The 25,887-nt window shown below is 39.7% G+C and overlaps 1 protein-coding gene, 1 long non-coding RNA gene and 1 pseudogene across 7 annotated transcripts in view; 1 reads left to right on the top strand and 2 right to left on the bottom strand.

The window, feature by feature from the left end:
- Positions 1 to 4,138: 4,138 nt before the first annotated feature.
- Positions 4,139 to 6,610, bottom strand: LOC139036771 (SS18-like protein 2 pseudogene; annotated as a pseudogene).
- Positions 6,611 to 7,465: 855 nt separating this feature from the next.
- On the bottom strand, positions 7,466 to 10,455 carry LOC139038628 (uncharacterized). Its single transcript, XR_011491652.1, has 2 exons — positions 10,079 to 10,455; positions 7,466 to 7,815 (listed from the first exon to the last, which is right to left on the bottom strand). It is a non-coding gene; the product is annotated as an uncharacterized lncRNA (long non-coding RNA).
- A 36-nt stretch (positions 10,456 to 10,491) lies between these two features.
- THADA (THADA armadillo repeat containing) overlaps positions 10,492 to 25,887 on the top strand; it is a 330,140-nt gene continuing 314,744 nt past the window's right edge. For all 6 annotated transcript variants that reach the window (XM_020878085.2, XM_070477517.1, XM_020878083.2 and 3 more), the window contains exons 1-8: positions 10,492 to 10,568; positions 14,165 to 14,264; positions 14,562 to 14,656; positions 15,596 to 15,726; positions 20,489 to 20,640; positions 20,758 to 20,790; positions 21,033 to 21,081; positions 24,387 to 24,568. In XM_020878085.2, coding sequence (XP_020733744.2) covers positions 14,189 to 14,264; positions 14,562 to 14,656; positions 15,596 to 15,726; positions 20,489 to 20,640; positions 20,758 to 20,790; positions 21,033 to 21,081; positions 24,387 to 24,568 — 718 coding nt within the window. In that variant the 5' untranslated portion in view covers positions 10,492 to 10,568; positions 14,165 to 14,188. The remainder of the gene's footprint in view (positions 10,569 to 14,164; positions 14,265 to 14,561; positions 14,657 to 15,595; positions 15,727 to 20,488; positions 20,641 to 20,757; positions 20,791 to 21,032; positions 21,082 to 24,386; positions 24,569 to 25,887) is intronic.

Raw genomic sequence — 25,887 nt, 5'->3', positions numbered from 1 at the left:
CTATATCAAATACTACACGCTTGTTAGCTTAAAACAACACACATTCATTTTATCATAGTTCTGCAGGTCAGAAGCCTGAAATGGGTCTTATAGACTTAAAAATCAAGGTGTCAGCATGGTTGTTTCCTTGTCTTTCCGTTTCTTTCTTTCTGCCTACATCCTTGGCTCGTGGCTCTTTCCTTGATCTTCAGAACACGTCATGCTAACCCCTGCTTGTGTTATCACATCTTTAATATCCTCCTGCCTCCATCTCATGAGGACTCTTGTGATAGAGGTCACCTGGAAATCCACAATAATCTCATCTCAAAATCCTGTATTTAATCACATTTGCAAAGTCCCTTTTACCACATAAAATAACACACTCACAGGTCCCAGGATTACTACATGGACATCTTTGGGGAATCTTTGTTCAGCCCACCATTGGGGGTGCTGAAAATTAAGTGAGAGGCAGTGAGCGCAAGAGGGCTTGTGGATGACCATCAAGTGTGAGTGGGAAAAAATAACAGACCATTTATTGAATATGTTTTCTGTTCCAGAAACCCTGATAGGCACTTCCCATGTGCAATCTCATTTACTTATCACAGCAATGTAGGAAACTAGCTATTATTAAAAGATGAGAAAACTGAGGCTGAAAGAAGTTAGTTTACTTAGTCAGTGATAAAGCGTCACACTTCGGTCTCTGACTCAATCCTTTCTCTTAACCTCAAGAAAAGTCAGTTTTCTCATTTGCACAATGGAGACAGTAATTAGCTGATATTAATACATTTGTATAAAGATTAAGAGAGCTCTCCTCTGCGGAGGGCTGAGAAGAGGTGTGGCTTGTGTTGAGTGCCCCATTAATGCTGGCTGTTACTATTATAGACCTGATCTTCCCTGGTTTCTCCTTGCTCTAGTCCCTCCTCTCTCAGGCAGGGAGAGCATCACCATGTTCCAAGCCAATTCTGACCAAAGGTGGCAAAAGCTCTGGCAATGTAACTCTAGGCAAAGTAGGCTGTAAGTGCTGACATTAGTGTGTGGCCAGAGAACTGGTACCATGAGACACTAGGGTGGAGCATTCAGTTGAAAGGAGACTATTTTGCATGATATTTTAAAATAAAGTTAAATGGTCCTATTTTGTAGACTTTCTAACAGAAGTGCCCACAGAAGTGAACTGGGCTTTGCCTGAAAGGGGCAAGAGTGTTAATTATATTTCAAGTGAAGTAAAAGTTGCTCAGTCATGTCTGACTCTTTGTGACCCCATGGACTATACAGTCCATGGAATTCTTCAGGCCAGAATACTGGAGTGGGTAGCCTTTCCCTTCTCCAGGGATCTTCCCAATGCAGGAATCTAACCCAGGTCTCCCACATTGCAGGCAGATTTTTTTTTTACCAGCTGAGCCACAAGGGAAGCCCCAAAAGGTATTTGCTTGCTGCATATGACTTACAGCCCTCTCTACCACACAGAGCATTCTATTCCCAACCCTGCAGAGTAACTCTGGTTTCCTCTCTGCCCTTTATTTACAGAACATAACTATAGTTACTCATACCCCAAAATGCTCCAAGCAGCTATTCTGCAGGCTTTCAACTCAGTCCTGCCAGAGGAATAGGACCACTCCAGCGTATTCACTCAAGCCAGAATCCTAGAAATCAGCTCCAATTTTTGTCTTTCACCTACTGCTGTACTCAATCAGCCCACCCTGAGTTCTATTGACTGGGCCTCCTAGTCACTTTTTAACACCATTTAAGTTCCTTTCAAAGGTACTTCTACTATGTTCCACAAGTAGAACAGCTGAAAAAGGGTATTTGGAGTATTGAACAATATGTCTCCAAAACATTACCCCAAACTAGTCAATTTCTGTCCTCATGGCTGAAAGAACTTGTCCAAGGATTCTCATTATAAACACAGAAAATATGAATATGGAATAGTACACAGGTATATGGAAGCAGCCTACGTGTCTACTGACAGATGAATACACAAAGAAGATGTGGTGTATGTGTGTGTTTGTGTGTGTATTAACATATACACACACAATGGAATATTACTTGGCCATAAAAAGTGAAACATTGCCATTTGCAGCAACATGGATGAACCGAGAGAGTATCATACTGAATGAAGTAAGACAAAGTCAAATATCAGATAATATCACTTACATATGGAATCTAACAAATAATACAAGCAAACTTATTTATAAAACAGACCCACGGACAAAGAAAACAAACTTATGACTACCAAAGGGGAAGGAGGAGGAGTAAATTAGGAATATGGGGTTAACAAATACACACTACTATGTATAAAATGGATAAACAACAAAAACTTACTGTATAGCACAAGGAATTATATTCAATACCTCGTGATAACCTATATAGAAAAGAATCTGGAAAAGAATATGTATGTATGAACCAATTACTTTCCTGTACTCTTAAAATTAATATTGTAAATCAACTATAGTTCAAAAAAAAACACACAATCTTTACCTTTTCCAAGAAATTCTGTTTTACAAGCTTTGTTTTCTTCCCTCACAGGACCCAGCTGAGACCTACTCTCTTAAAATTTAAATCAAGCTTTCCATCCCTTCCTGTCCTAGAGATTTCCTCTCCAGATGTCCCAAAGAAACAGTGGTAGGTATCTACAAGTTTGCTCCTCTGAAGAGATTTTGTTGCTGTTTAGTTGCTAAGTCATGCTGGACTCTTTTGCAACCCCACGGACTCTAGCTCTCCAGGCTCCTCTGTCCATGGGATATCCCAGGTAAGAATACCAGAGTGGGTTGCCATTTCCTTCTCCATGGGATCTTCCTGACCCAGGGATAAAACTCCCATCTCCTGCATTGGCAAGTGGATTCTTTACCACTGGGCCACCTAATTTTTAAATTACTCACTGAAATTTTTTAAAGCTTAAATACATGATTTTTTATGTAAAAAAGTTATATGCACCAATATGAATTTTAAAAACATAATATTGAGCAATTTTTATAAACAAAATAATTTTCTATTTGAATGTTGTATTTCAAAATAAATATATCATTTAAACTGAGCAGACAAGCTTTTCTAACATAATTCTGGGTAGGAAGTTAATAACCTAAAATCTATTTGTAACTTGTTTTATGCATCTTTCTGGATGAATTCTATAATCCACATGAAAAAATACACTATCATTCTAACAGTGCTGAAATAAACTACTTGGTAAGTGAATGTCCCCTGTAATTTCACCCCTAGAAAAATTACTGTCGACATTTGTTGAACATTCATCCTGGCTGAACTCCTTATTGAAAGCCAAAAATAATTCTGTAGTTTGCTGCCACACAGTGGTAAAGTAAGCATCACTACACATGAACAAGGAAAAGAACTTGATGGTCTATTATCCCAAGCTAACAAGGAGATCCAACCAATCCATCCTAAAGGAGATCAGTCCTGGGTGTTCATTGGAAGGACCTATGTTGAAGCTGAAACTCCAATACTTTGGCCACCTGACGCGAAGAGCTGACTCATTTGAAAAGACCCTGATGCTCAGAAAGATTGAGGGCAGGAGGAGAAGGGGACAACAGAGGGTGAGATGGTTGGATGGCATCACTGACTCTATGGTCATGAGTTTGGGTAAACTCCGGGAGTTAGTGATGGACAGGGAGGCCTGGCCTGCTGCAGTCCATGGGGTCGCAAAGAGTCGGACACAACTGAGTGACTGAACTGAACTGAACAAGTATTTGGTGAGTTACACTGGGCACTGTACTAGTCAACAAGGACCGAAGAATGGTGCCTGTCTTGGAAAAGTTCATAAATTAGTAGGAATACTGGCAAGGATACAAATAACTAGCATGTCTCAACAAAGTGACAATGCCGAGACAAAACTACTTGTAGAAAAAAACAAGAATTTCTCTCTCACACATATGAAATTTCACTGAAGAGGTGATATGTGAGATGGATCTTCGAAGTGTGAGAAAATTTCTTGGGTGAAAATAGACCTTCTGAGCAGACGGCATAGTACAATGCATGAAAAGATCAGTGCTTTTAGGAAATATTGAGGTCTCATAAATTGGAGCCTGGTGTATGGGGAAGGAAAGAAAGAGTACATAGAAGACAGTCAATATGTGCTCTTAGGTAGGGAAGGGATAAGATCAGAATCCTTACTCATAATAAACCTAGGTATTTTTTTTTTTTAAGGGAATTTGCTTAATTATTAAAATAAATATTTACACTAAGCATAGTTAATTCACTGACTTTCTTCACATTTTTTTAAGAGTCACAGAAGTTGCATTTATGTTTTAAGCAGTTGAGATGGTAAAGATTCTGTCTCTACTTCATAGGAAATAATTACATTCAATGACTCCTCACAATAGCCATTGGTTTTGAAGCACTGGTTGGGTTGGCATCTGTGATGGTAGCCAAATAAATGAGATTTCTATGCAACACATGCTGGTACTGGGTGCACTTGTTTGCCAGGCTTTTGTTTTGATACTCACGATAGAGCAGATCAGCTGGTCATTCTCCTTTAGGACCCATTGGATCATTTTGATTGACTTTTGCTCTGTTAGCCAGTCTGGTATGAAGGTTGCTGATATCCATGCCCCAGGAATACCTGTGCATCTGGTAAACCTAGCCTTATGATTAAATTCTGTGACTGTCTTCTATGAAAATGTATGTCATTAAAGGCAAGTAAGTTTGTAAAAACACATGTAAAAACATTTAACTGTTTCTATAAGGTCTACTGTGGAAATTATAATCAAACAACTCATAAATAATTTCTTAGTTGTGATCCATTAGTCAGTATATTTTAAGTATTAAGAAAAATTTGCAGATGTGTTATAGACAGTGGTAGCTACCCTCTGAAGTGGCCCCCCAGTTACACTGGCCTTCTGGCATTTATGTTGGTGTAGTCCCCTCTCACAGTGACCAGTACAATGAGAAGGGCTGACCTTTGCAATCATTACTGTATTATTGAGATTGCATGTGACTTCTGTGGCTGGGCCATATAAACCACTGAAGCTTCTACCTTGCTCTTTCTGGGGAAGGCCAGCTACTGTGTTGTGAGAATGCTCAAGTAGCTTGGGGGAGAGGCCCACACAGGGAGTAACTAAGGCCTTTTATTAACAACAAACACCACTGAATTAAGTTATCTTAGAAAGGGATCCTCTAGCCCGAGGGTACACCTTTGGATGACTGCAAACTCCTCAGAGACCTCTGGCCAGAAGGACTGAGCCAAGTAGCTGCTGAATTTCTGATGCACAGCAACTGTGAGATAAGAAGTGTTAATAGTGTTTATGGGCTACCCTGGTGACACAGACGGTAAAGAATCTGACTGCAATGCAGGAGACCGGGGTTCGATCCCTGGGTTGGGATGATCCCCTGGAGGACGGCATGGCAACCCACTCCAGCATCTTGCCTGGAGACTCCCCATGGATAGAGGAGCCTGGGGGGCTACAGTCCATGGGGTCGTAAAGAGTTGGACATGACTGAGCGACTAAGCACAGCACAACAGTGTTTTAGACATTAAGTTCAGGAATCATTTATAATGTATCAACAGGTAAGTAATTGAAGCATCATGCTTTCTTTCATTGACTTGGGGACAAACTTACGTTACCAAATAACATTTTTATTATATTAACAAGGAACAAAATATATTAACAAACAATAAATCATATTCATAGCTCTAGTATATGCTTTTGGATTTCATTTTACACATGAAACTATTAAACAGGGATTATTATGAGGGATTCCTTAATTACATAAATCACCATGCATTGCTGGCAGCTTATCATAAAGTATATTTTTTTAGGATGTGGTGACTGATAGACTACTATGATTTTTGGTTACGGAAAACAACACCATAGGAGATACCCACAACTGGAGTGAAGTTTATGAACAAATATTAAATGAACAGGCAATTGGTTTTAAAAGGTCAAATTTTAATTATTCAAATGTAAAAGAAGTAAAAAAAAATCATTATGTATGAAAATGTATCATTAAATTAAATAAGTATAAAAATACTCCCCTAATTGAGGGAATTTCTACCTGCTTTAAACAGGTACATATTTAAACTACACTTAAAACCCAGGTATACTAATAATAACTTTTCATGATTTTATGTAGTCCACACTTTCACAATAAGATGCCACTTACGTGTTTTCTTTTATACTTTTATACATTAAGGATTACTGCGTCTTCAAAAATTCCCTTGGAATACGTCTTTACTAATAAAATATATGGCCACTTAAAAAATGGTTCATAGCCCAAATTCATGCTATGTTCTGAAAAATCTCAAGCAGAGAATTTAAAATAGTCTCAAGTTGGGCTTCCCAGGTGGTGCAAACAGTAAAGAACCTGCTTGCCAAAGCAGGAAGTGCAAGAGATGTGGGTTCGAACCCTTCTGGAGTTTGAAGATCTTGTGGAGTAGTAAGTGGCAACCCAAGTATTCTTGCCTGGAAAATAGGCAGTCCATGGGGTCACAGACATGACTGCATGAGCACTTACAAGCTGGCAGTGCAAGGTGACTACAAAAAAAAATTTCTTTTCCAAACATGTTACTCTTTCAGTCTTTAAAACCTGAACTTTCTCTTGCCTCTATTTCCCCTGAACTTACCACTCCATTTATTTGCTCCTGTGTACTAGCAGCACTGGAGTTGTCTCTGCTTGATCTCATCACTGTCAGTTCCTTTCCTCCCAGTCTCTTTTACACCCATTCAAGCCCACTCCAAGCAAACTTTTGCCCCATCAGTCTATGAATGGCAACTTTATCCTTCCAGTTGCTCAGATCAGAAATCTTGGAATCATCTTTAACTCCTCTTTTCCTCATACCCTATTTTATCTTTCAGGAAATCCTGTTGGCTTACTTCCAAATCATATCCTGAATTTGTCTCTTCACTCACTGGTCTTCCCACTTTTGCTAAAGTCTAGTCTCAACGAAGTAGCTCCAGCGGCTCTTTGTAGATTAATCCTATCACTTCCTGCTCAAAATGACTCCCCACTTCACTTAAAGTCCTTGTAAGACTTTACATAATGGAAACTCCCTTGTTTCATCCCCTATAACATACACCTTTGCTCACTCGGCCCCAGCCACACTGGCCTCCTTGTGGTTCTTACACACCAACCTCCTGCCCTGGTACCACTGCAGTGGCTGTTCCCTCCACACAGAATTTTTTAAAATCTTTACTCCAGGAGGCCTACACTGACCACTCTAAAATGGCAACAAATCTCCCCACAGTCCATTCTCATCTTCTATTTCCCCTGTTTTCTCAATGGCAGTTACTGCCTTTTCACATACAAGTTTGTTGTGTTTGTTTGCCTCCAAGATCATGCTCTAATTTTGTGGGGCAAGAGTCACAATGTCTGCCCCTTAATTTCAAATGGTTGGGCCAAAATTTAAAAAGGGTTGGAATTCAGATCATTAGGATTAATTAATTTATTAATTTCATTAATTTCAGTGACCTCAAAACATATACTGAAAAAAGGGAAACACTTAAAAAGGGTGTTAAAATACAAAACTCAACCAAGTAAATTTGAAGATCTAATTGGCTTTATTCAATGATTCATGGGTCGGGCAGCATCCCACCTAGATAATAGGAAGGCACTCCGTAAGTGGTACAAAATGGGAAGCTTCTATAGAAATGACACGGGACAAGGAGGTTAACAATAAAAGAAAAGAAAGGATTGTTTCAGGAAAGGTTACTTCTCTAGTGCTGTTTAGAAATTCCATTCTTGAGACAGGCTGAAACTGCAATGAAGTCTTGGTTTGCAATGAAGTTTGGGGCTAGTGGCTCCACCCTGGGCCTGTTCTTTCTTTCTTTCTTCTTTTTTTTAAAAACCATGGTTAAGATGGTAAATTTTGTTTTGTGTATTTTACCACAACTTTAAAAAAAAGACAGAAAATATCAGAGCACATAGCTCCTGTAGAGTAATAAACAGTTCAAGAAATTTTTCTTTCAGTTACAATGTATGAGTATTCAGGTGTAGTTGGTTTAAGGTACAATGCATTTCTTACTATCAGTCCCAATCAAAATTAGAAAAAAAACTGATGTAGAGAAAGTTCTACACACACTCATCATCTGACACATACAAGAAAGTTCACAGCAGCATTGTTAGAGGAAAAGCTGGAACCTATCCAAATTTCGAGAGGAGAATGGATAAATGTGGTATATTAAACAATGGAATAGGTGGCACTAGTGGTAAAGAACCCTCCTGCCAACACAGGAGACATAAAAGACTCGGGTTCAATCCCTGGATCGGATCCCCTGGAGAAGGAAATGGCAGCCCACTATAGTATTCTTGCCTGAAGAATCCCATGGACAGAGAAGCCTGGTGGGTTACAGTCCATGGGGTTGCAAAGAGTTGGACACGACTGAGGTGACTTAGCACATGAATGAAATAACTACAGGAACCTGCTTTTCTGTGGATGCCAAAAGCAATGGTGAGAGAAGCAAAGTCCTGGAGAAAACGAACCGATTCCATAAATAAAGTTCAAAATCAAACAAAATAAGATATATTTAGTAATACATAAACAGGTGATACAATTACAAAGAAGAATAAAAGAAGGTGAGATAAAATTCAGAAAAGTCATGACTGAAAACTTAAAATCATTAACCTTGCTAAAGGTGTGGGGAAATTCAATGTTTATCAATATTTCCCAAATTAATTGCATTTGAATATAGATAGATGGGAATACCAGACCACCTGACCTGCCTCTTGAGAAACCTAGATGCAGATCAGGAAGCAACAGTTAGAACTGGACATGGAACAACAGATGGATTCCAAATAGGAAAAGGAGTACGTCAAGGCTGTTTATTGTCACCCTGCTTATTTAACTTATACGCAGAGTACATCATGAGAAACACTGGGCTGGAAGAAGCAGAAGGTGGAATCAAGATTGCCGGGAGAAATAACAATAACCTCAGATATGCAGATAACACCACCTTTATGGCAGAAAGTGAAGAGGAACTAAAGAGCCTCTTGATGAAAGTGAAAGAGGAGAGTGAAAAAGTTGACTTAAAGCTCAACATTCAGAAAACTAAGATCATGGCATCCGGTCCCATCACTTCATGGCAGATAGATGGGGAAACAGTGGAAACAGTGTCAGTCTTTAATTTTTGGGGCTCCAAAATCACTGCAGATGGTGACTGCAGCCATGAAATTAAAAGACGCTTACTCCTTGGAAGGCAAGTTATGACCAACCTAGACAGCATATTAAAAAGCAGAGACATTACTTTGTCAAAGGTACGTCTAGTCAAGGCTATGGTTTTTCCAGTGGTCATGTATGGATGTGAGAGTTGGACTATAAAGAAAGCTGAGTGCTGAAGAATTGATCCTTTTGAACTGTGGTGTTGGAGAAGACTCTTGAGAGTCCCTTGGACTGCAAGGAGATCCAACCAGTCCATCCTAAAGCAGATCAGTCCTGGGTGTTCATTGGAAGGACTGATGCTGAAGCTACTTTGGCCACCTGATGCAAAGAGTTGACTCATTGGAAAAGACCCGGATGCTGGGAGGGATTGGGGGCAGGAGGAGAAGCGGACGACAGAGGATGAGATGGCTGGATGGCATCACCGACTCGATGGACATGAGTTTGAGTAATCTCCGGGAGTTGGTGGTGGACAGGGAGGCCTGGAGTGCTGCAATTCACGGGGTCACAAAGAGTCGGACACGACTGAGCGACTGAACTGAACCGAACCGATAGATAGCCTGAGTTTTTATTTCCTGATCTTATCGTCCCCCCACCCCACCCCCAGCTTCTAGAGTAGAGGTGGTTGTTTTTCAGTCGCTAAGCCGTGTCTGACTCTTTGCGACCCTAAAGACTGAAGCAAGCCAGGCTTCCCTTTCCTTCACTATCTCCTGGACTTTGCTCAAACTGATGGCAATTGAGTCCGTGATGCTAAAGTAAAAGTTGGCACCTACTTATTTATGCATTTTTTAAAAACGTCTGAACAATCTGATAAAACGTGGTTATCGTGTTAGTCAGTCACCTGAGACTCTGCAACGCCAAGGACTGTAGCCCAGCCAGGCTCCTCTGTCCATGGAATTCTCCAGTCAAGAATACTGGAGAGGCTGCCATGCCCTCCTTTCATCATCTTAGTCAAAGTTCGAACAGTAGTTTCAGGGGACTGCCCGTCCCACCCCCTACCTCATCTCATAGGCTCGAAAGTCTTTAGGCTCCGGTTCTAGCGGCCCGGAGGCAGTTTTCTCCTCTCTGCGCCGAGGAGGCTGAGTGGGAGGAGGGTAAAACATCTGGATTAAGGCAAAAGTGCATCCAGGCACTCAGGGGTGTGGAGGCCACAGTGAGAGTTGCCCTAAACGGAAGCAGGCGAGCGGCGCCTGGCCTAGCCAAGGCGGTAGGTGAAACACTCCGCGCTCTCTTTAAAGTAGAGTCAAATAAAACTCACTAGCACCGGTTCCCGGGTGACATCAACACCTATCTGAACTCCTGATTGGAGGAGCTCCTGGCTCAATTCTCGCGATGATGCTTCCTCCACGTTAATTACTTCGCTCCCTCGCCTTGACCCGGTAGTCGATTACAGACCACGCTGTGAGCTACCGAGACACCGTAGAGCTAGACCAGCTTCCGGGACTCATCCTGACTGCGGCGACTCTTCTCAGACTCTCACGGGCACGAGGTTTGGCTTCTAGGCGTCTTCTTTGCCAGAACCGCGGTAGTGCGCGACTCTCCACCGCTCGGCCACTTTACTAGGGCTGCCAGGGGCTGCACATCAATTCCCGTTCTTTGGTTACGCGAGAATTTGCCGGTTTGGAAACTGATTTCCGGAAGCTTAGGTCTCCATGGAGATAGCACTTTAACCTCCCCCCCCCCCCACTTGTCATTCCCTAGACTCCACGTGGTTGGGAAATTGTCCACAGAATGTCTGTGGGAGTCAGCCAGAAAGGTGTAGGTTTCACTGGAGCAGCAATCATAAGGGAAGCAGCCAGTGGGTGCAGGAGGAGTATAATTTACTGAGCATCTTCTAGCTACTTGAGTGCCTTAAGGTGGGCACGAGATTTTCCACTGTTGGGAGGACAAACGTTTGGGCATCCACTGAGCACGCGTAAGCACCAAACCTCTTTGTGCAGCCTTGAGGGTTCCAAGATAAAATTCTGCGGCAAATTTGCTCACCATTCATCACAGAATCGTCTCCCCATTTGCTTATCTCCATCCCTTCTAAGCTTGGTGACTTACCTAGGAAGTGATCACTAGTGCTATTCCCCTTGATTTAATCATGTCGCTTTTCAAATTTTTACCTTGTCGATGCGTTTCTAGCAGTGTCCATTTTTATTATCATTTTCTGTTAAGTGGGTTTTCCTATTTCACTGCTGTGTTAATTTCTTACTTTGCAGAGGGACCATATGTTCCTCAGTGTCAGGACTAGCTTGTCACTTGGATATAGAATTTACTTAAGATGACAAGTAGTCCACTTTTCTGCTGTTAAAAATACACATACTTTTTAGAACATTACTGATAAATGTTTGTTACCTCATTAGTTTATTCATCAAAATTTTTTTAAAGACCTGATATATGCCAGGTGCTGTTTTGGGAATTGATGATTAAAACAGTGAATCCAACAGATTAAACTTGCTGCCTTCATTAAATTTATTACTTGGGGAGACATATATGCAAATAAACAAGTTCTTGTAAGTTCAGGTAGTAGTAAGTGCTATAAAGAAAATAAAGCAATAGAAATGACCTATATGTGAGTAGAAGTGGTGGAATTTTAAATAGAGTGTCCATGAAAGGCTTCTTAGAGGAGGTAATGTTTGGGAAGAGACCTGAATGGTGAGGAGTTGGCCTTGCAAAGATTTGGTGGAGTAAACCTAACAGTAGAGATATCAGGACGTGCAAAGTCCCCTAGATGGTCAAGAGAAGATTGATTTGAAATGAACTGCAGAGGAAGGAAGGGCCAGGTTATTTAGGGCCTCAAAGGCCAAAGTCTCAAATTTGTATTTTATTCTAAGTATAAATGAAAGCCCTTAGAAATTTTTAAGCAAGGGAGTAGTTAAATTTGAAAAAAATTGCTTTGATGTCTGTGAAAAGAATGAACTCTTCAGAGGCAGAATGGAAGTTTGGAGACCAATTGGGAGTTTATTGCAGTGATCCAGGTTAAAAGGATTCATTGAATTTCTGTTTGGATATTCTCAGTGTTGGAAAGTTCTCTGAAAGGCAGCTCATTTTACAGTTGAACCATAGATTTCTTCCTTTGTATTAAGCTGTAACTGGCCTCCCTGAAACTTGCACTGACATCTCCTAATCCTATAGCCATCTAAGACAGAAGACATCTGGGACTTCCCTGGTTGTCCATTGGTTAGGACTCAGCGCTTTCACTGCTGTGGTCCTGGGTTCAGTCTCTGGTCCAGGGAACTGAGATCCTGAAAGCTGTGCAGCAATGTGGCCAAAACAAACAAACAAACAAACAAAAAAAAAAACAGAACCCCGAAAACTACAGAATAAAATCTATTCCTCTTTCTCCCAATCAGTCCTCCAACAGCAGCTCTTTTAAGGCACTCATCCTGTCCTCTTTTCTCTGGGCCAAACACCTTTGGTTTACTGAACTGTTTTCTGAAGGGAGGTGCTCTCCAGGCCCTTCAGAAGTCTGGCTGTTCCTTGGAAAGTGAAAGTGGCTCAGTTGTGTCCGACTCTTTGCGACCCCATGAAACGATACAGTCCATGGAATTCTCCAGGCCAGAGTACTGGAGTGGGTAGCCTTTCCCTTCTGCAGGGGATCTTCCCAACCCAGGGATCGAACCAAGGTCTCCTGCATTACAGGCAGATTCTTTACCAGCTGAGCCACAAGGGAGACCCAAGAATACTGGAGTAGGTAGCCTATCCCTTCTCCAGCAGATCTTTCCGACCCCTAACTGGGGTCTCCTGCATTGCAGGCAGATTCTTTACCAACTGAGCTATCAGGGAAGCTTGGAAGCTCCATCATTTGCTACAGCTCCTTAAAATATGGCTATTAGCACAGCACGTAATGCTCCCTACATTCCCTGACCTGTGAAGATGACCATCCCTTGGTCTAGCTGATTTCTAATGTGGTTTTTAAGTCATGTTGTACTGTTGGCTTGTGGTCACAAACCACATGTTGAATTGTTTTAAATCACATTTTATCTCTCTTACCTCCCCATCCTGTATTTCTGGAATATTATAAATCCTGTACTGCATTGCTCTTATCCAAAAGCATCATTTTACTTTTCTTTCGATTTCATCTTGGTAAGTTTATTCCAGTTGATTAGTCACTTTTTAAACCCTGATTCCATCATCCAACACAAGCTCCTAGCTCTGTGTCTTTTCTTAATTCACTGTATTGTGTCCTCTAATGTCTACATGATAAACACCGCTAAAAGTCCTCAAGAAGAGGGCCCCATGTGGTATTTCCCTAGTGACTTGTCTTCAGACCACATGGTACTCTGAGTGTGTATCCTCTGTGTATCTTTGTTCACCCTATTGTGAATCCTGTTAACTGAAACAAACTGTTTATTAGCTAAACGCAAACTCACAAGGATAGTACGTGAAAGTTTCCTTTATCAAATATTTTTCAGAAATCAAGATACAGCTTGTTAGGATACCTCCTGATTTGTCAGTCCAAGAAGTCATGGAGATTAGGTAGGCCTAGTATATTTTGAAAAGCCGTTCTGGTTTCTTTGTTTAAAATGAAGGTTTGCTGTATTTAAATCGAAAGACTGGGTAGGTAAAAGTAACCTTATACAGTAATAAACTCTTCTTGAGTCTAAAAAAAGTTTTTCAAGGCAGCAATCCTTAGGCCAGTAGTTTTAGCCTGTGGCAACTTTGCTCGCCAGGGGACATTTGGCAACGACTGGAGACCTTTTTCAGTTGCTCCAACTTAGAGGAAGACGGATACTACTGGCATCTATCTAGTGGGCAGAGGCCATGTCCTACAGTGCTTGGCATGATACCCTGTAGCAAAGGATTACCTGGCGCCAAATGTCAACAGCACGGAGTTCTTCAGTGCATTAGACAGTCTCTTTACAAAAATACTTATTTTTATTTATTTGTTTGTTTGTTTGTTTAGCTGTGCTGATCTTAGTTGCAGCACGCAGGATCTTTCTTCTTCATTGCAGATCCGCACTCTGAGTTGTGGCGTGTGGGATCTAGTTCCCTGACCAAGTATGGAACCCAGGCCCCTGCATTGGGAGCATGGAGTCTTAGCCCCTGGACCACCACAGGGGTCCTTCAGCAGTGTCTTAAAACTCTTCTTTCTTGTAGTGACTACTATTAATTCTGGTTAAAATGGGTGTAAAGAAGAAGAAAGAAACACAGGTTACTTCATTGACCGTTTGTCATCAGGACCTTGAAACTTTGAAAAGTAAGTGATTTCTGACTTAATTTGTTTATCTCTTTTCTAGGTTGCAAATGGTTTATTTATCTCTGGGACTCCATATCACAGAATGTTCAGACTCTTGGAGTTTAATTTTTCCATGTTCTTTACATTCAGTTTTGGATATAAAATGGTTTTCTTAAACATCTGTCTTCAATCTAAGTTCTCCTGGGTTTTATTTGTTTATAAATATTTAAATTTTATAGAACACATGACAAAGATAAGCTCTTATCTATATATTGTGAAATCACTGAAGAAGCTTTTGTTTTGTTTTGTTTTATATAGCCTTGGCTGATGTGGAAGGGCAAAATCTAGCCTCTTTGCTGTTGCATTGTGTACAGCTCACTGATGGAGTGGCACAGATCTGTTATGTTAAACAGGTAAGGCTAATCTGATGTTCATGGATGCATCTTGGAGGTTATCATGCTCTTATGGACTTCTCAAATGAACTGAGCCACCAAGAAGTCCTGAAATTAACTGATAATTTTTGGCTCCTAATTATGTTTTTAAATTTGGAGTATATATATGCTCCACGCTGTTTGTTAGTTTCTACTGTACAGCAGAATTAATCCTCCTTATATATGTGTGTGTTGCTGTTTAGTTGCTAAGTCCTGTGGACTCTTTTGTACCCCATAGACTGTAACCTGCCAGGCTCTTCTGTCCATGGGATTCCCCAGGCAACAATACTGGATTTAGTTGCTATTGCTTTCTCCAGGCTCCTAATTATTTAATACTGAGGTATCATTAAAGAATAGGAATTTTTTTTCCTATTCATTTTATGATTTTTTTTTATTCAAAGTGGCAGTGTAAGCCATATTGAGGCTTTACCACTGTTGGAGTTGTATATAGGTAGGATAATGAGATAATAGTGCATACCTTTTTGGTGGAGATAAATTGAAAAAGTATTTCTATAGATCTGGATCTTCAAAACTTTCTAGCAGATGCATTAAAAAGTTAACGTAAAATGTAAAAATTGTCCTTACCAGTGTTTTGATATTAGGATTTATCACTTGAACTTGCATAGTATTTTTTGGAAAGCAGTTAAATATATCATTGGTTTTCAGTAATGCTACAGAATTCCTGTACCTTAAGCCATTAACAAGTCAGTAATTTTCAGTGAAGGTGGGTCTAGAGGGTAAAGTGAGTGTTGGGGGCATGGTTTAAAAAAGTTAATAAATATTGAAATAGGTGTTTAAAACAGTGTAGTGTGGAAAATATTACACATTAAAATTGTGACTTAAAGTATTTGAATCCATGTTACTTTGCTATACTTGATATTAGAAAAAAATTACTGTAACTTTGAATTTTTTGGTTTGTAGATTGTGCCCTTACTGGAGAAGGCAAATAAAAATGGCACATGTGATCCCACTATTCGAAGTTGTTTGGATATTTTAGCGGGCATTTATCTTTCTTTGAATCTAAAAAATCCCTTGAAGAAAGTCTTGGCAAGGTAAGAAAGAAAAGAAGGCAAAGTTAGGCATTGTAAATGTTCAGTTTGACTGAAAGTAACTAGTATTTAAGGTTCCCTCTTTGGTAAAACTGAAATGAAATATATCGCTTAGCAATTTCATTCTTACAGTTTTGTCTTTGTTTTGTTTTATTTGTTTATTCATTTATCATAATTCTTTAAAAATGTAAAAGGCTTCTTAGGTCACAGACCTTAAAAAAACAGGCTATAGTTATAGTGGACTATAGTTTGTAGACTCCTGGTTTAGTATATTTACATGTAATGTAATTATTGGTTAAATTTAAACCTGTCACCCTGCAGTTTTTTTCTCTCTGTTCTGTCTGTTTTTGTTTAAACATTTTTAATTACATAAGTAATATAGAAATATATGCTTAGTGTAAAAACTTAAAGCTGTATAGAAGTATACAAAATAAAAAGTGAGCTTTCCATTGCACTATTTCTGGCCTCTCTTTTTTCTTAGTAAAGGTTATCACTTAACATTTTGGTGTTTCTTTCTAGATCTTGTCTTTGGATTTAGTGTATGCATGCTTTTACATAAATGGGGTTATACTCTGGGTGTTTCTTTGTAGGTTATTCTTCACTAAAGAATGTCTTAGAGATATTTTCATGTCAGTGAAGTCTTTACTTTTTTTTTTTAGTTGTAGTTAAAAATCCCCCACATAACATAAAATTTACCATCCTAACCATTTTTGAGTGTACAGTTCGGTAGTGTGAAGTGTATTCACATCATTATGCTGTGGATCTCTAGAATTTTTTCATCTTCTAAAACTGAAACTGTACTCACTAAACAAGAACTCCTTGTTTCCTTCTCCCCCTAGTCCCTGGCAACCACCATTATTCTTTCTGTTTCTATGGTTTTGATTACTTTAGTACCTTGTATAAGTGGAGTATTTGTACTTATCTTTCTGTGACTGACTTGATGTCCTCAAGATTCATCCTCTGTTGTAACACATGACAGCATTCCTTCCTTTTAAGGCTGATTAACTGTTGTGTTTATATAGCACATTGTCCATCCATTCACCTGCTGATAGAGATTTGGGTTGCTTCTTCCTCTTGACTGTTGGGAGTAGTGCTGCTTTTTGGACATAGGTGTGCAAATATCTCTTAGAGATCCTGCTTTCAGTTCTTTTGGATACATATGCAGAAATGGTATTGCTGAATATGGTAACTCTTTATTTTTAATTTTCCAAGGAACTTGGAGCAATTTTCCATATGGCTGCACTATTTTCCATTTCCATCAAAAGTCCTCATTCTTTCTAACAGCTATCAGTTCAGTTCAGTCACTCAGTTGTGTCCGACTCTTTGAGGCCCCATGAACCATAGCACGCAGGCCTCCCTGTCCATCACCAACTCCCAGAGTCCACCCAAACCCATGTCCATCGAGTCGATGATGCCATCCAACCATCTCATCCTCTGTCGTCCCCTTCTCCTCCTATCCTCAATCTTTCCCAGCATCAGGGTCTTTTCCAATGAGTCAGCTCTTTGCATCCGGTGGCCAAAGTACTGCAGTTTCAGCTTCAACATCAGTCCTTCCAATGAACATCCAGGACCGATCTCCTTTAGGATGGACTGGTTGGATCTCCTTGCAGTCCAAGGGACTCTCAAGAGTCTTCTCCAACACCACAGTTCAAAAGCATCAATTCTTCAGTACTCACCTTTCTTTATAATCCAACTCTCACATCCATACATGACCACTGGAAAAACCATAGCCTAGACGTACCTTTGTTGGCAAAGTAATGTCTCTGCTTTTTAATATGTTGTCTAGGTTGGTCATAACTTTCCTTCCAAGGAGTAAGCATCTTTTAATTTCATGACTGCGGTCACCATCTGCAGTGATTCTGGAGCCCAAAAAAATAAAGTCTGTCACTGTTGCCACTGTTTCCCCATCTGTTTCCCATGAAGTGATGGGACCTGATGCCATGATCTTAGTTTTTTGAATGTTGATCTTTAAGCCAACTTTTTCACTCTCCTCTTTCACTTTCATCAAGAGGCTCTTTAGTTCCTCTCACTTTCTGCTGTAAGGGTGGTGTCATCTGCATATCTGAGGTTATTAATATTTCTCCTGGCAATCTTAATTCCAGCTTGTGCTTTCTCCAGCCCAGCGTTTCTCATGATGTACTCTGCATATAAGTTAAGTAAGCAGGGTGACAATATACAGCCTTGACGTACTCCTTTTCCTATTTGGAACCAGTCTGTTGTTCCATGTCCAGTTCTAACTGTTGCTTCCTGACCTGCATACAGGTTTCTCAAGAGGCAGGTCAGGTGATCTGGTATGCCCATCTCTTTCAGAATTTTCCACAGTTTATTGTGATGCACAGGCTTTGGCATAGTCAATAAAGCAGAAATAGATGTTTTTCTGGAATGCTCTTGCTTTTTCGATGATCCAACAGATGTTGGCAATTTGATCTCTGGTTCCTTTGCCTTTTCTAAAACCAGCTTGAACATCTGGAAGTTCACAGTTCACGTATTGCTGAAGCCTGGCTTGGAGAATTTTGAGCATTACTTTACTAGCGTGTGAGATGAGTGCAATTGTGCAGTAGTTTGAGTATTCTTTGGCATTTCCTTTCTTTGGGATTGGAATGAAAACGGACCTTTTCTAGTCCTGTGGCCACTGATGAGTTTTCCACATTTACTGGCGTATTGAGTGCAGCACTTTCACAGCATCATCTTTCAGGATTTGAAATAGCTCAACTGGAATTCCATCACCTCCACTAGCTTTGTTCGTAGTGATGTTTCCTAAGGCCCACTTGACTTCGCATTCCAGGATGTCTGGCTCTAGGTGAGTGATCACGCCATTGTGATTATCTGGGTCATGAAGATCTTTTTTACATAGTTCTTCTGTGTATTCTTGCCACCGCTTCTTAATATCTTCTGCTTCTGTTAGGTCCATACAATTTCTGTCCTTTATTTTGCCCATCTTGGCATGAAATATTCCCTTGGTATCTCTGATTTTCTTGAAGAGATCTCTAGTCTTTCCCATTCTACTGTTTTCCTCTCTTTCTTTGCATTGATCACTGAGGAAGGCTTTCTTATCTCTCCTTGCTATTTTTTGGAACTCTGCATTCAAATGGATATATCTTTCCTTTTCTCCTTTGCTTTTCACTCCCCGTCTTTCCACAGCTATTTGTAAGGCCTCCTCAGACAGTCATTTTGCTTTTTTGCATTTCTTTTTCTTGGGGATGGTCTTGATTCCTGTCTCCTGTACAGTGTCATGAACCTCCGTCCATAGTTCATCAGGCACTCTGTCTATTAGATCTAGTCCCTTAAATCTATTTCTCACTTCCACTGTATAGTCATAAGGGATTTGATTTAGGTCATACCTGAATTGTCTAGTGGTTTTCTCCACTTTCTTCAATTTAAGTCTGAATTTGGCAATAAGGAGTTCATGATCTGAGCCACAGTCAGCTCCTGGTCTTGTTTTTGCTGACTATATAGAGCTTCTCCATCTTTGGCTGCAAAGAATATAATCAGTCTGATTTCGGTGTCGACCATCTGGTGATGTCCATGTGTAGTCTTCTCTTGTGTTGTTGGAAGAGGGTGTTTGCTAACAGCTATAGATACTCCATAATATGGATGCACTGAAATTCATATGTGCCATATTACATATTATTTAATCTCTTCTCCATTGGTAGATTGCTTTCAAGTTTTCATTATTCCAACCATGCTACAGTGATATTCTTAATTGTGTATGTAATTTAATATGTGTATTTCTCTGCAGTGAATTCCTTGAAGTGAAATTTCTTGACCAGACTTATGCCTATCAAAATTTTTGATAGGTATTGCTTAATTGTACTCAATATTCCTATTTTTCAATATTTTTTCCTTCCAGAAAAACTTTAGAATTGTTGAGTCAATATTTTTAAAAATGTTAATTTAGATTAACTGTGGTAAAATTGGCATTATATTTAATTTATCCATTCAGTAGATTTTTACTGATTATCCACTATGTGTCAAGTATTCTTCTAGGCATTGGGGACACAGTGAATGAAACAGTCCGGAACGGAGGTTATTTCTAAGAGGAAGACAGGAGATAGAAAATTAAGCAAAATATATAGGAATTAGAGGGATTGAGTGCTATGGATAAAGAAATACAGCAGAGAAGTAGGAAAGGGAGTACCAAGGATGGGGGGAGGGCTGCAGTTTAAAATACAGTAGTCTTTTCAGCTATCTTTGTTTAGTGTCATTGATAGGGTGATCTTTGAGATTGACCTGAAAGGGATAAGGAAATGATTAATGGGAAATAATCTTTGGGATATTTGAGAGAAGAGAATTCCAGGTGGAGGAAATAACAAGTACAAAGACTTTGACATGTTGTTGGAATGGAGGAAGTCTGTGTAGCTAGAGCTAAGTGAACAAGGGTCAAGATGAACCAGAGAGATAATGGGAGGGACATACTGTGTAAAGTCTCATAAGTCATTGTAAGCACTTTGGCTACTGCACTGAGTGAGAAGGACATTGTAGGATGGTTTTAGGCAGAGCAATAAATGGTGTTTTAGTAGTATCAGTCTGGCTGTTCTGTTGAGGTTAGTCCTTGGAAAGGGAGCGAAGCAGGTTGAAAACAGGAAGACCAGAGGAGAGATGATAGACCAAGGAATTTCAGTGATAGTGGTGTGAAGTTATTTTTTGACTGTATTTTGAAGGTATAGTTCAACATTTCTTCATTTGTAATATTCTCTTCCCTCCCAACATTTCCTTGAACATACTCTAAGGTTGTCAAATTTTTAATATTTGGTTCTTTTTCTAGCTCACTAAATGGCCTGCCTGAATTTTTTCTAATTGAGGCTACACAAAGTTTTACTTCTCGTCTTCAGGAAGAATTGAATACGAGTACTGATCTCTACTCTTACAGAAAAGTTATTGACAATATATCTTCCTGTATGGAAAACTTCGACTTGGGTAAGCTAGCTTTTTTCTAGTGCTTTTTCTGGCTAACATCTGTCATTCCATCAGTGTTTTGAATGGTGTTAATTTTAGTTCTGAAACTCCTTACCAGTGTTAATTTTCTCCCCACAGGTAGATCGAGTGTTAATAATCTTCTTGAAAATGGTAAGTTCTATTTTATTTTATTCTGAGAGGTGACTGCTTGTATAAGTCATTTTGTAACTGATTCTTTTAAGGTTCTTGGCAGTAGATGGAGTATTACAGATGATGAAGGTATATTACACTCCTTTCTTTAAATTTCTACTTTTATGATATCATTTTAGGTAGCAATGATTTTAGTATTTTCTTGTGCTGAAGTCAGAGTTCACAGTTTTAAATTCTGATTTTTTCTGTCCTTTTTGTTTCAGTGCTGCATTTTCTGCAGAAGAGTTTAATTGAAATCTCAGAAGAAAATAGGCAAGTGTTATATGTCTTCTTGCTTGTGCGTGTGCATATGCACATTTGCAGTTGTATATTATCTTTTTTTTTTTTTTTTAATGTATATTATCTTTGTATGGGCTTCCCTGGTGGCTGAGTGGTAAAGAATCTGCTTGCAATGTGGGAGCCGCAGGAGGCGCGGGTTCTATACCTGGGTCGGGAAACCCCCCTGGAGGAGGGCATGGCAACCCACTCCAATAATCTTGCCTGGAGAATTCCATGGACAGGAGCCTGGTGGGCTACAGTCCATAGGGTCACAAAGAGTCAGACATGACTAATGCGACTTAGCATGCACACACGCCTTGTCTTTGTACAAAGAAATTTTTAAGAATTTTTCTTTCCATCCCTCTCCATTAATATTAGATGTAATTATTTAAATTTATTTTTTGAGATTTGATATTTAATTTTAAAAAATCAAATAAGTTGTGAGAATAAATGAGAAAGGGAAGAGTTCTTTTCTTCACCTGAGTGTTTCTTTTTCATAGCATCCTGTTATTATTTCATGGATGACATATGCTCTGTTACCTCTCTGAGGATATTAATAGTAGAGTTTTCTTTTTTTGAAGTTTTCGTATCTTTACATAGGTCTCTGTTTCTTTCAAGCTGCTTTTTTTGTTTGCGGCTTTTGGTCACTATGTTTGTTGCCAGAAGCTTTCCTTGGACGTCAGGTAATCCTTGTCTGAGTGCTCATTTAAGACTGGGGCACTGAGACTTGATTTGAACGTCTGTACATATGGATGGGGGCTTCCCTGGTGGCGCAGACAGTAAAGAAACCACCTGCAGTGCGGGAGACATGGGTTTGATCCCTGGGTTGGGAAAATCACCTGGAGGAGGGCGTGGCAACTCACTCTAGTATTCTTTCTTGGAGAATCCCCATGGACAGAGGAGCCTGGTGGGCTGCAATCCACGGGGTTGCAAAGAGTTGGAGATGACTGAACGACTAAGCACACACACATACGTATGGATGGGGTTCATTGTAGGCTTTATTGAAATCTGGTCTAGCTGGACTGTTTCTTTGGGGAACCCTTGATGTTGGTATCTTTAGGTCTTTTTGCATGGGTAGTGGATTTGTCAAGGAAGAACCTTTCAAACCGTTGACTTAATATTCTGGTTGCTGGGTGAGGGAATAAAGCTGAGATCTTGGCGTTTAGCATTTATTGTGCAGATATTTTCCTAATTCTCCTGCTTGCAATATGGTATGTATCATTGGCTTAACTTTGTGTGTTCTCTTCCTGTCCAGTCACTTGCTGTTTTACCTTCCTTAGAGGTAAAACCAAGGAATGTTTGCTAGCTGGGAGGTATGGTCCAGAGTTGGCATTCTTCTTCAACAGACTTGTAACCACTCTTCCTGTTTTCATCCCTACATTTTCCTTCATGTCAAGGAGCACCTGGTGGCAACAATTTTTTAGCCTTTAGGGGCTGCAAATCAGGTTGCTCTGGGTGTGTTCTCTGACTTAGGATTCAGAATCATTCTTGATTCTGTTAAGTCAGTTATCACTCATCCATCTGCTACTAAAGTTTTAGTATTGTCTTGTTGTCTGTTTGTTGCCCTTGTGTATTTATGTCTTTTGATGTTTTAAATCCCTTGGCTGTGGTTTAGGGAGGCTCTGAGGGGAGAGTAAAAGTAACACCTGTGTGCCATCTTTAACCCAAGATCTCTTTTGCCTTACTAGGAAGGAGCTCCTATCGTCCCCTTTTAGGCTTCTCTTTCTCTGCTCATCTCTTCAGTGTGAGTTCTGTCCTTTCCATTCTGTTTGTTTTGACTGCTTAGTATTGTCCACTTCTTTGGTGTCAGCTACATCACTATACTTAGGATGCCCAGATTTATGACTCCAAGTTAGATCTCTTCTCTGAGTGGTAGACTCCTATAGTGGTTGTCTTCTGGACATCTCAACTTGGATATTTTACAGGTGCCTCAGATTCGATGTATCCAAAAGAAAATTCACTGTCTTTTTATCTCTTCCCCAAACCCCTGGTAGCCTCTCTTCTACTTTCTGTCTCTTTGAATTCTGGATACCTCAAATAAATGGAATACAGTATTTGTCTTTTTTCGTCTGACTTATTTATAATGTTTTAAAGGTTAATCTCTGTTGTAGCTTGTTTCAGAATTTCATTCCTTTTTATGGTGAAGTCATATTCCATTGTATGCATAGACCACATTTTGTTTATGCATTTACTTGTTGATAAACATTTGGGTTGTTTCTGCCTTTTGGCTAATGTGAATAATGCTGCTGTAAACATTGATGTATAAATAACAGTTTGAATCTCTACTTTCAGTTCTCTTGGCATATACTTAGAAGTAGAATTGCTGGATCATATAAATATTCTCTGTGTAACTGTTTGAAGAACCCCCAAACCGTTTTCCCTGATTTTTCTTTTAATATCACTCTTGCATTCTTCTATGTTGAGAATAGGCTGCAAGTAGCAGGCATAGAAGCTGGGAAACTAGTTCGGAGACTCTGGCAGTAACAGTGAGGGAGAGATGGGAGTGGCTGGGAGTCACAGTGGAGGTGGTCTGATAATGGATGTATTTTGAAGGTAGAACCACAGGATTATCTTACAGATTGGATGAGTGGGGAAGGAGTCAAGGATAATTGCCTTTTCTGTAGGATAGAGATTCTAGCAGGTGGAACGAGTGTGGAATTGCAGATAAGTTCATGTAGCTTGAAATGTGTGTCAGATATCCAGGTGAAGATATTGAACAGAAAGTTGTACATACAGGTCTGGAATTAGGAAGAAAGGTCTGGGCTAGAGATGAAAACTTGGGAATTGTCAGCATATAGATTGTAATTTAAAGCTTTTGAGCTAAATGATCTCAGCATCAAGGGAGTGAATTAGATGGACAGAAGACATAAGGACTGAGTTGTGGCGAAATCTAATGTAAGGACATCAGGGAGAAGAGGATGAAATAGCCATGTTGTCTCAGAAGCATGAAAAAGGTGAAATAGGAGAAAATCTGAGAGCATTTTGGAAGTCAGGTCAAGGAAATTGTAAAGTTAGGGTGTATTCAGATTTTAAAATTGTGTCATTTATTCTTGATTTGTTATTTTACTCTTAAAAAGAAGAAATGAAGTTCATCATTAGCTGAGCAAAAGGGAAAATTTTGAGCTAAAAGAGTGTCAAAAGTTTGCAATAAATGTCTACATAATTGAATATTTGTAAGAGGCATAGATGTTGATTATAATCTAAAATTGATTTTGGCTGTTTGATGAGGAATCATTTTGGTGAAAAAGAGGTGACATTTTGACTTTTCTTTTGTAATAATGTCTTTTTTGTTGTTGTAGAAAATTGGCTGGAAATCATATTGTTCAAACGCAGCTGATGAATGACTTGTTGGTGAGCATTAGAGTTTCCGTGATGTTAGTACAGAAAGTACAGGGCTCCCAGAGACTTCATCTGACGAATTCTCCTACCTGGCAAAGTATGTGTGGACTGCTGAGCATGTTTGCCAACTTCTTAAGTGATGGTAAGTGTAAAACGTACAAATGATGATTATAATTCAGTGTTCATCAGTTTTCACTTCTAATGGTATGAGATATTCAATACTTAGCTGTGATAATAGAACTTCCTTTCCCTCAGCCCCTCAAAGTGGGGAAAGAGCCTGGATGATAAGGTTTTAATACTTTTTGTCTTTCAAAGATGCCAGTTCAGCTTATCAGGATAACACTGAATGACTTTTCTAAATGTGTGTGTGTATGTATGTGCATATGTGTATTTTATACAAAGCAGAAAACGTAACAACCTTAGTGTTGAAAAGGCACAGACTTTAAAAAGTGAAAGAAAATTCTTGAGAAATTTCCAAATTTGAAAGTAAGGTCTGGAAAGTTTAGTGTAACCCATACCTTTTTCCTTAGCAGCAGATGCTTCTTTCAAATAATGCCCGTGGTCGTCGTGGGGTCATTCTTCCTCCTTATGTCTCATGTTGATTCTGTCCATATGATCTGTACCACTGGGAAACCAAGTGAATTAATGAGAGAAAAATGTCCTTTTTTTTTTTTTTTAAGTATTTCAACCAAGAAGCCGAAATGATAGAATTAGAATATCACCATTCTGTACCCAGAGAAGGCAATGGCACCCCACTCCAGTACTCTTGCCTGGAAAATCCCATGGATGGAGGAGCCTGGTAGGCTGCAGTCCATGGGGTCGCTAAGAGTCAGACATGACTGAGCAACTTCACTTTCACTTTTCACTTTCATGCATTGGAGAAGGAAATGGCAACCCAATCCAGTGTGCTTGCCTGGAGAATCCCAGGGACGGGGAAGCCTGGTGGGCTGCTGTCTGTGGGGTTGCACAGAGTCAGACACGACTGAAGCAATTTAGCAGCAGCAGCAGCATTCTGTAACTCCCAGTGACTTGAGATGGGCATTAAGCATCAATGGCTGTTAACATTACAGAAGGAGACAACCAGATAACACGTGCCTCTTGCTTTGAGGTTTGATTTTACCACTTGTAGTTTTTCCCAAAGGGATTGAACTTGCGATTGATCCGTCTCTCAGTCACCCGCCAGTTTGCAGGAATTACAGAGGACAGAAGAATGTATTGAATTGCACTAGGGGTAAACAGACATCCAGATTGTGGGAAACTGTACAGGTTAAAAGGCCAGAGTTCTTCAACAGAAATTATAACAAGAAGAAAAGGTCGAAGGGGGCACTGTAGATTAAAGGACATGTCACATTTGTTTAAATGGATGAAACATTTCTGCCTTTCTGCTTTGCCGTCTTCAGTATGTTGGCTTTCATCCATGTGTTTGTTGTTTCATGGTTACTATATGACTGCTCTATCTCC

This window comes from Odocoileus virginianus, chromosome 2 (assembly GCF_023699985.2).
Source record: "Odocoileus virginianus isolate 20LAN1187 ecotype Illinois chromosome 2, Ovbor_1.2, whole genome shotgun sequence".
NCBI lineage: Eukaryota > Metazoa > Chordata > Mammalia > Artiodactyla > Cervidae > Odocoileus > Odocoileus virginianus.
This window is presented reverse-complemented; position numbering and strand designations above follow the sequence as displayed.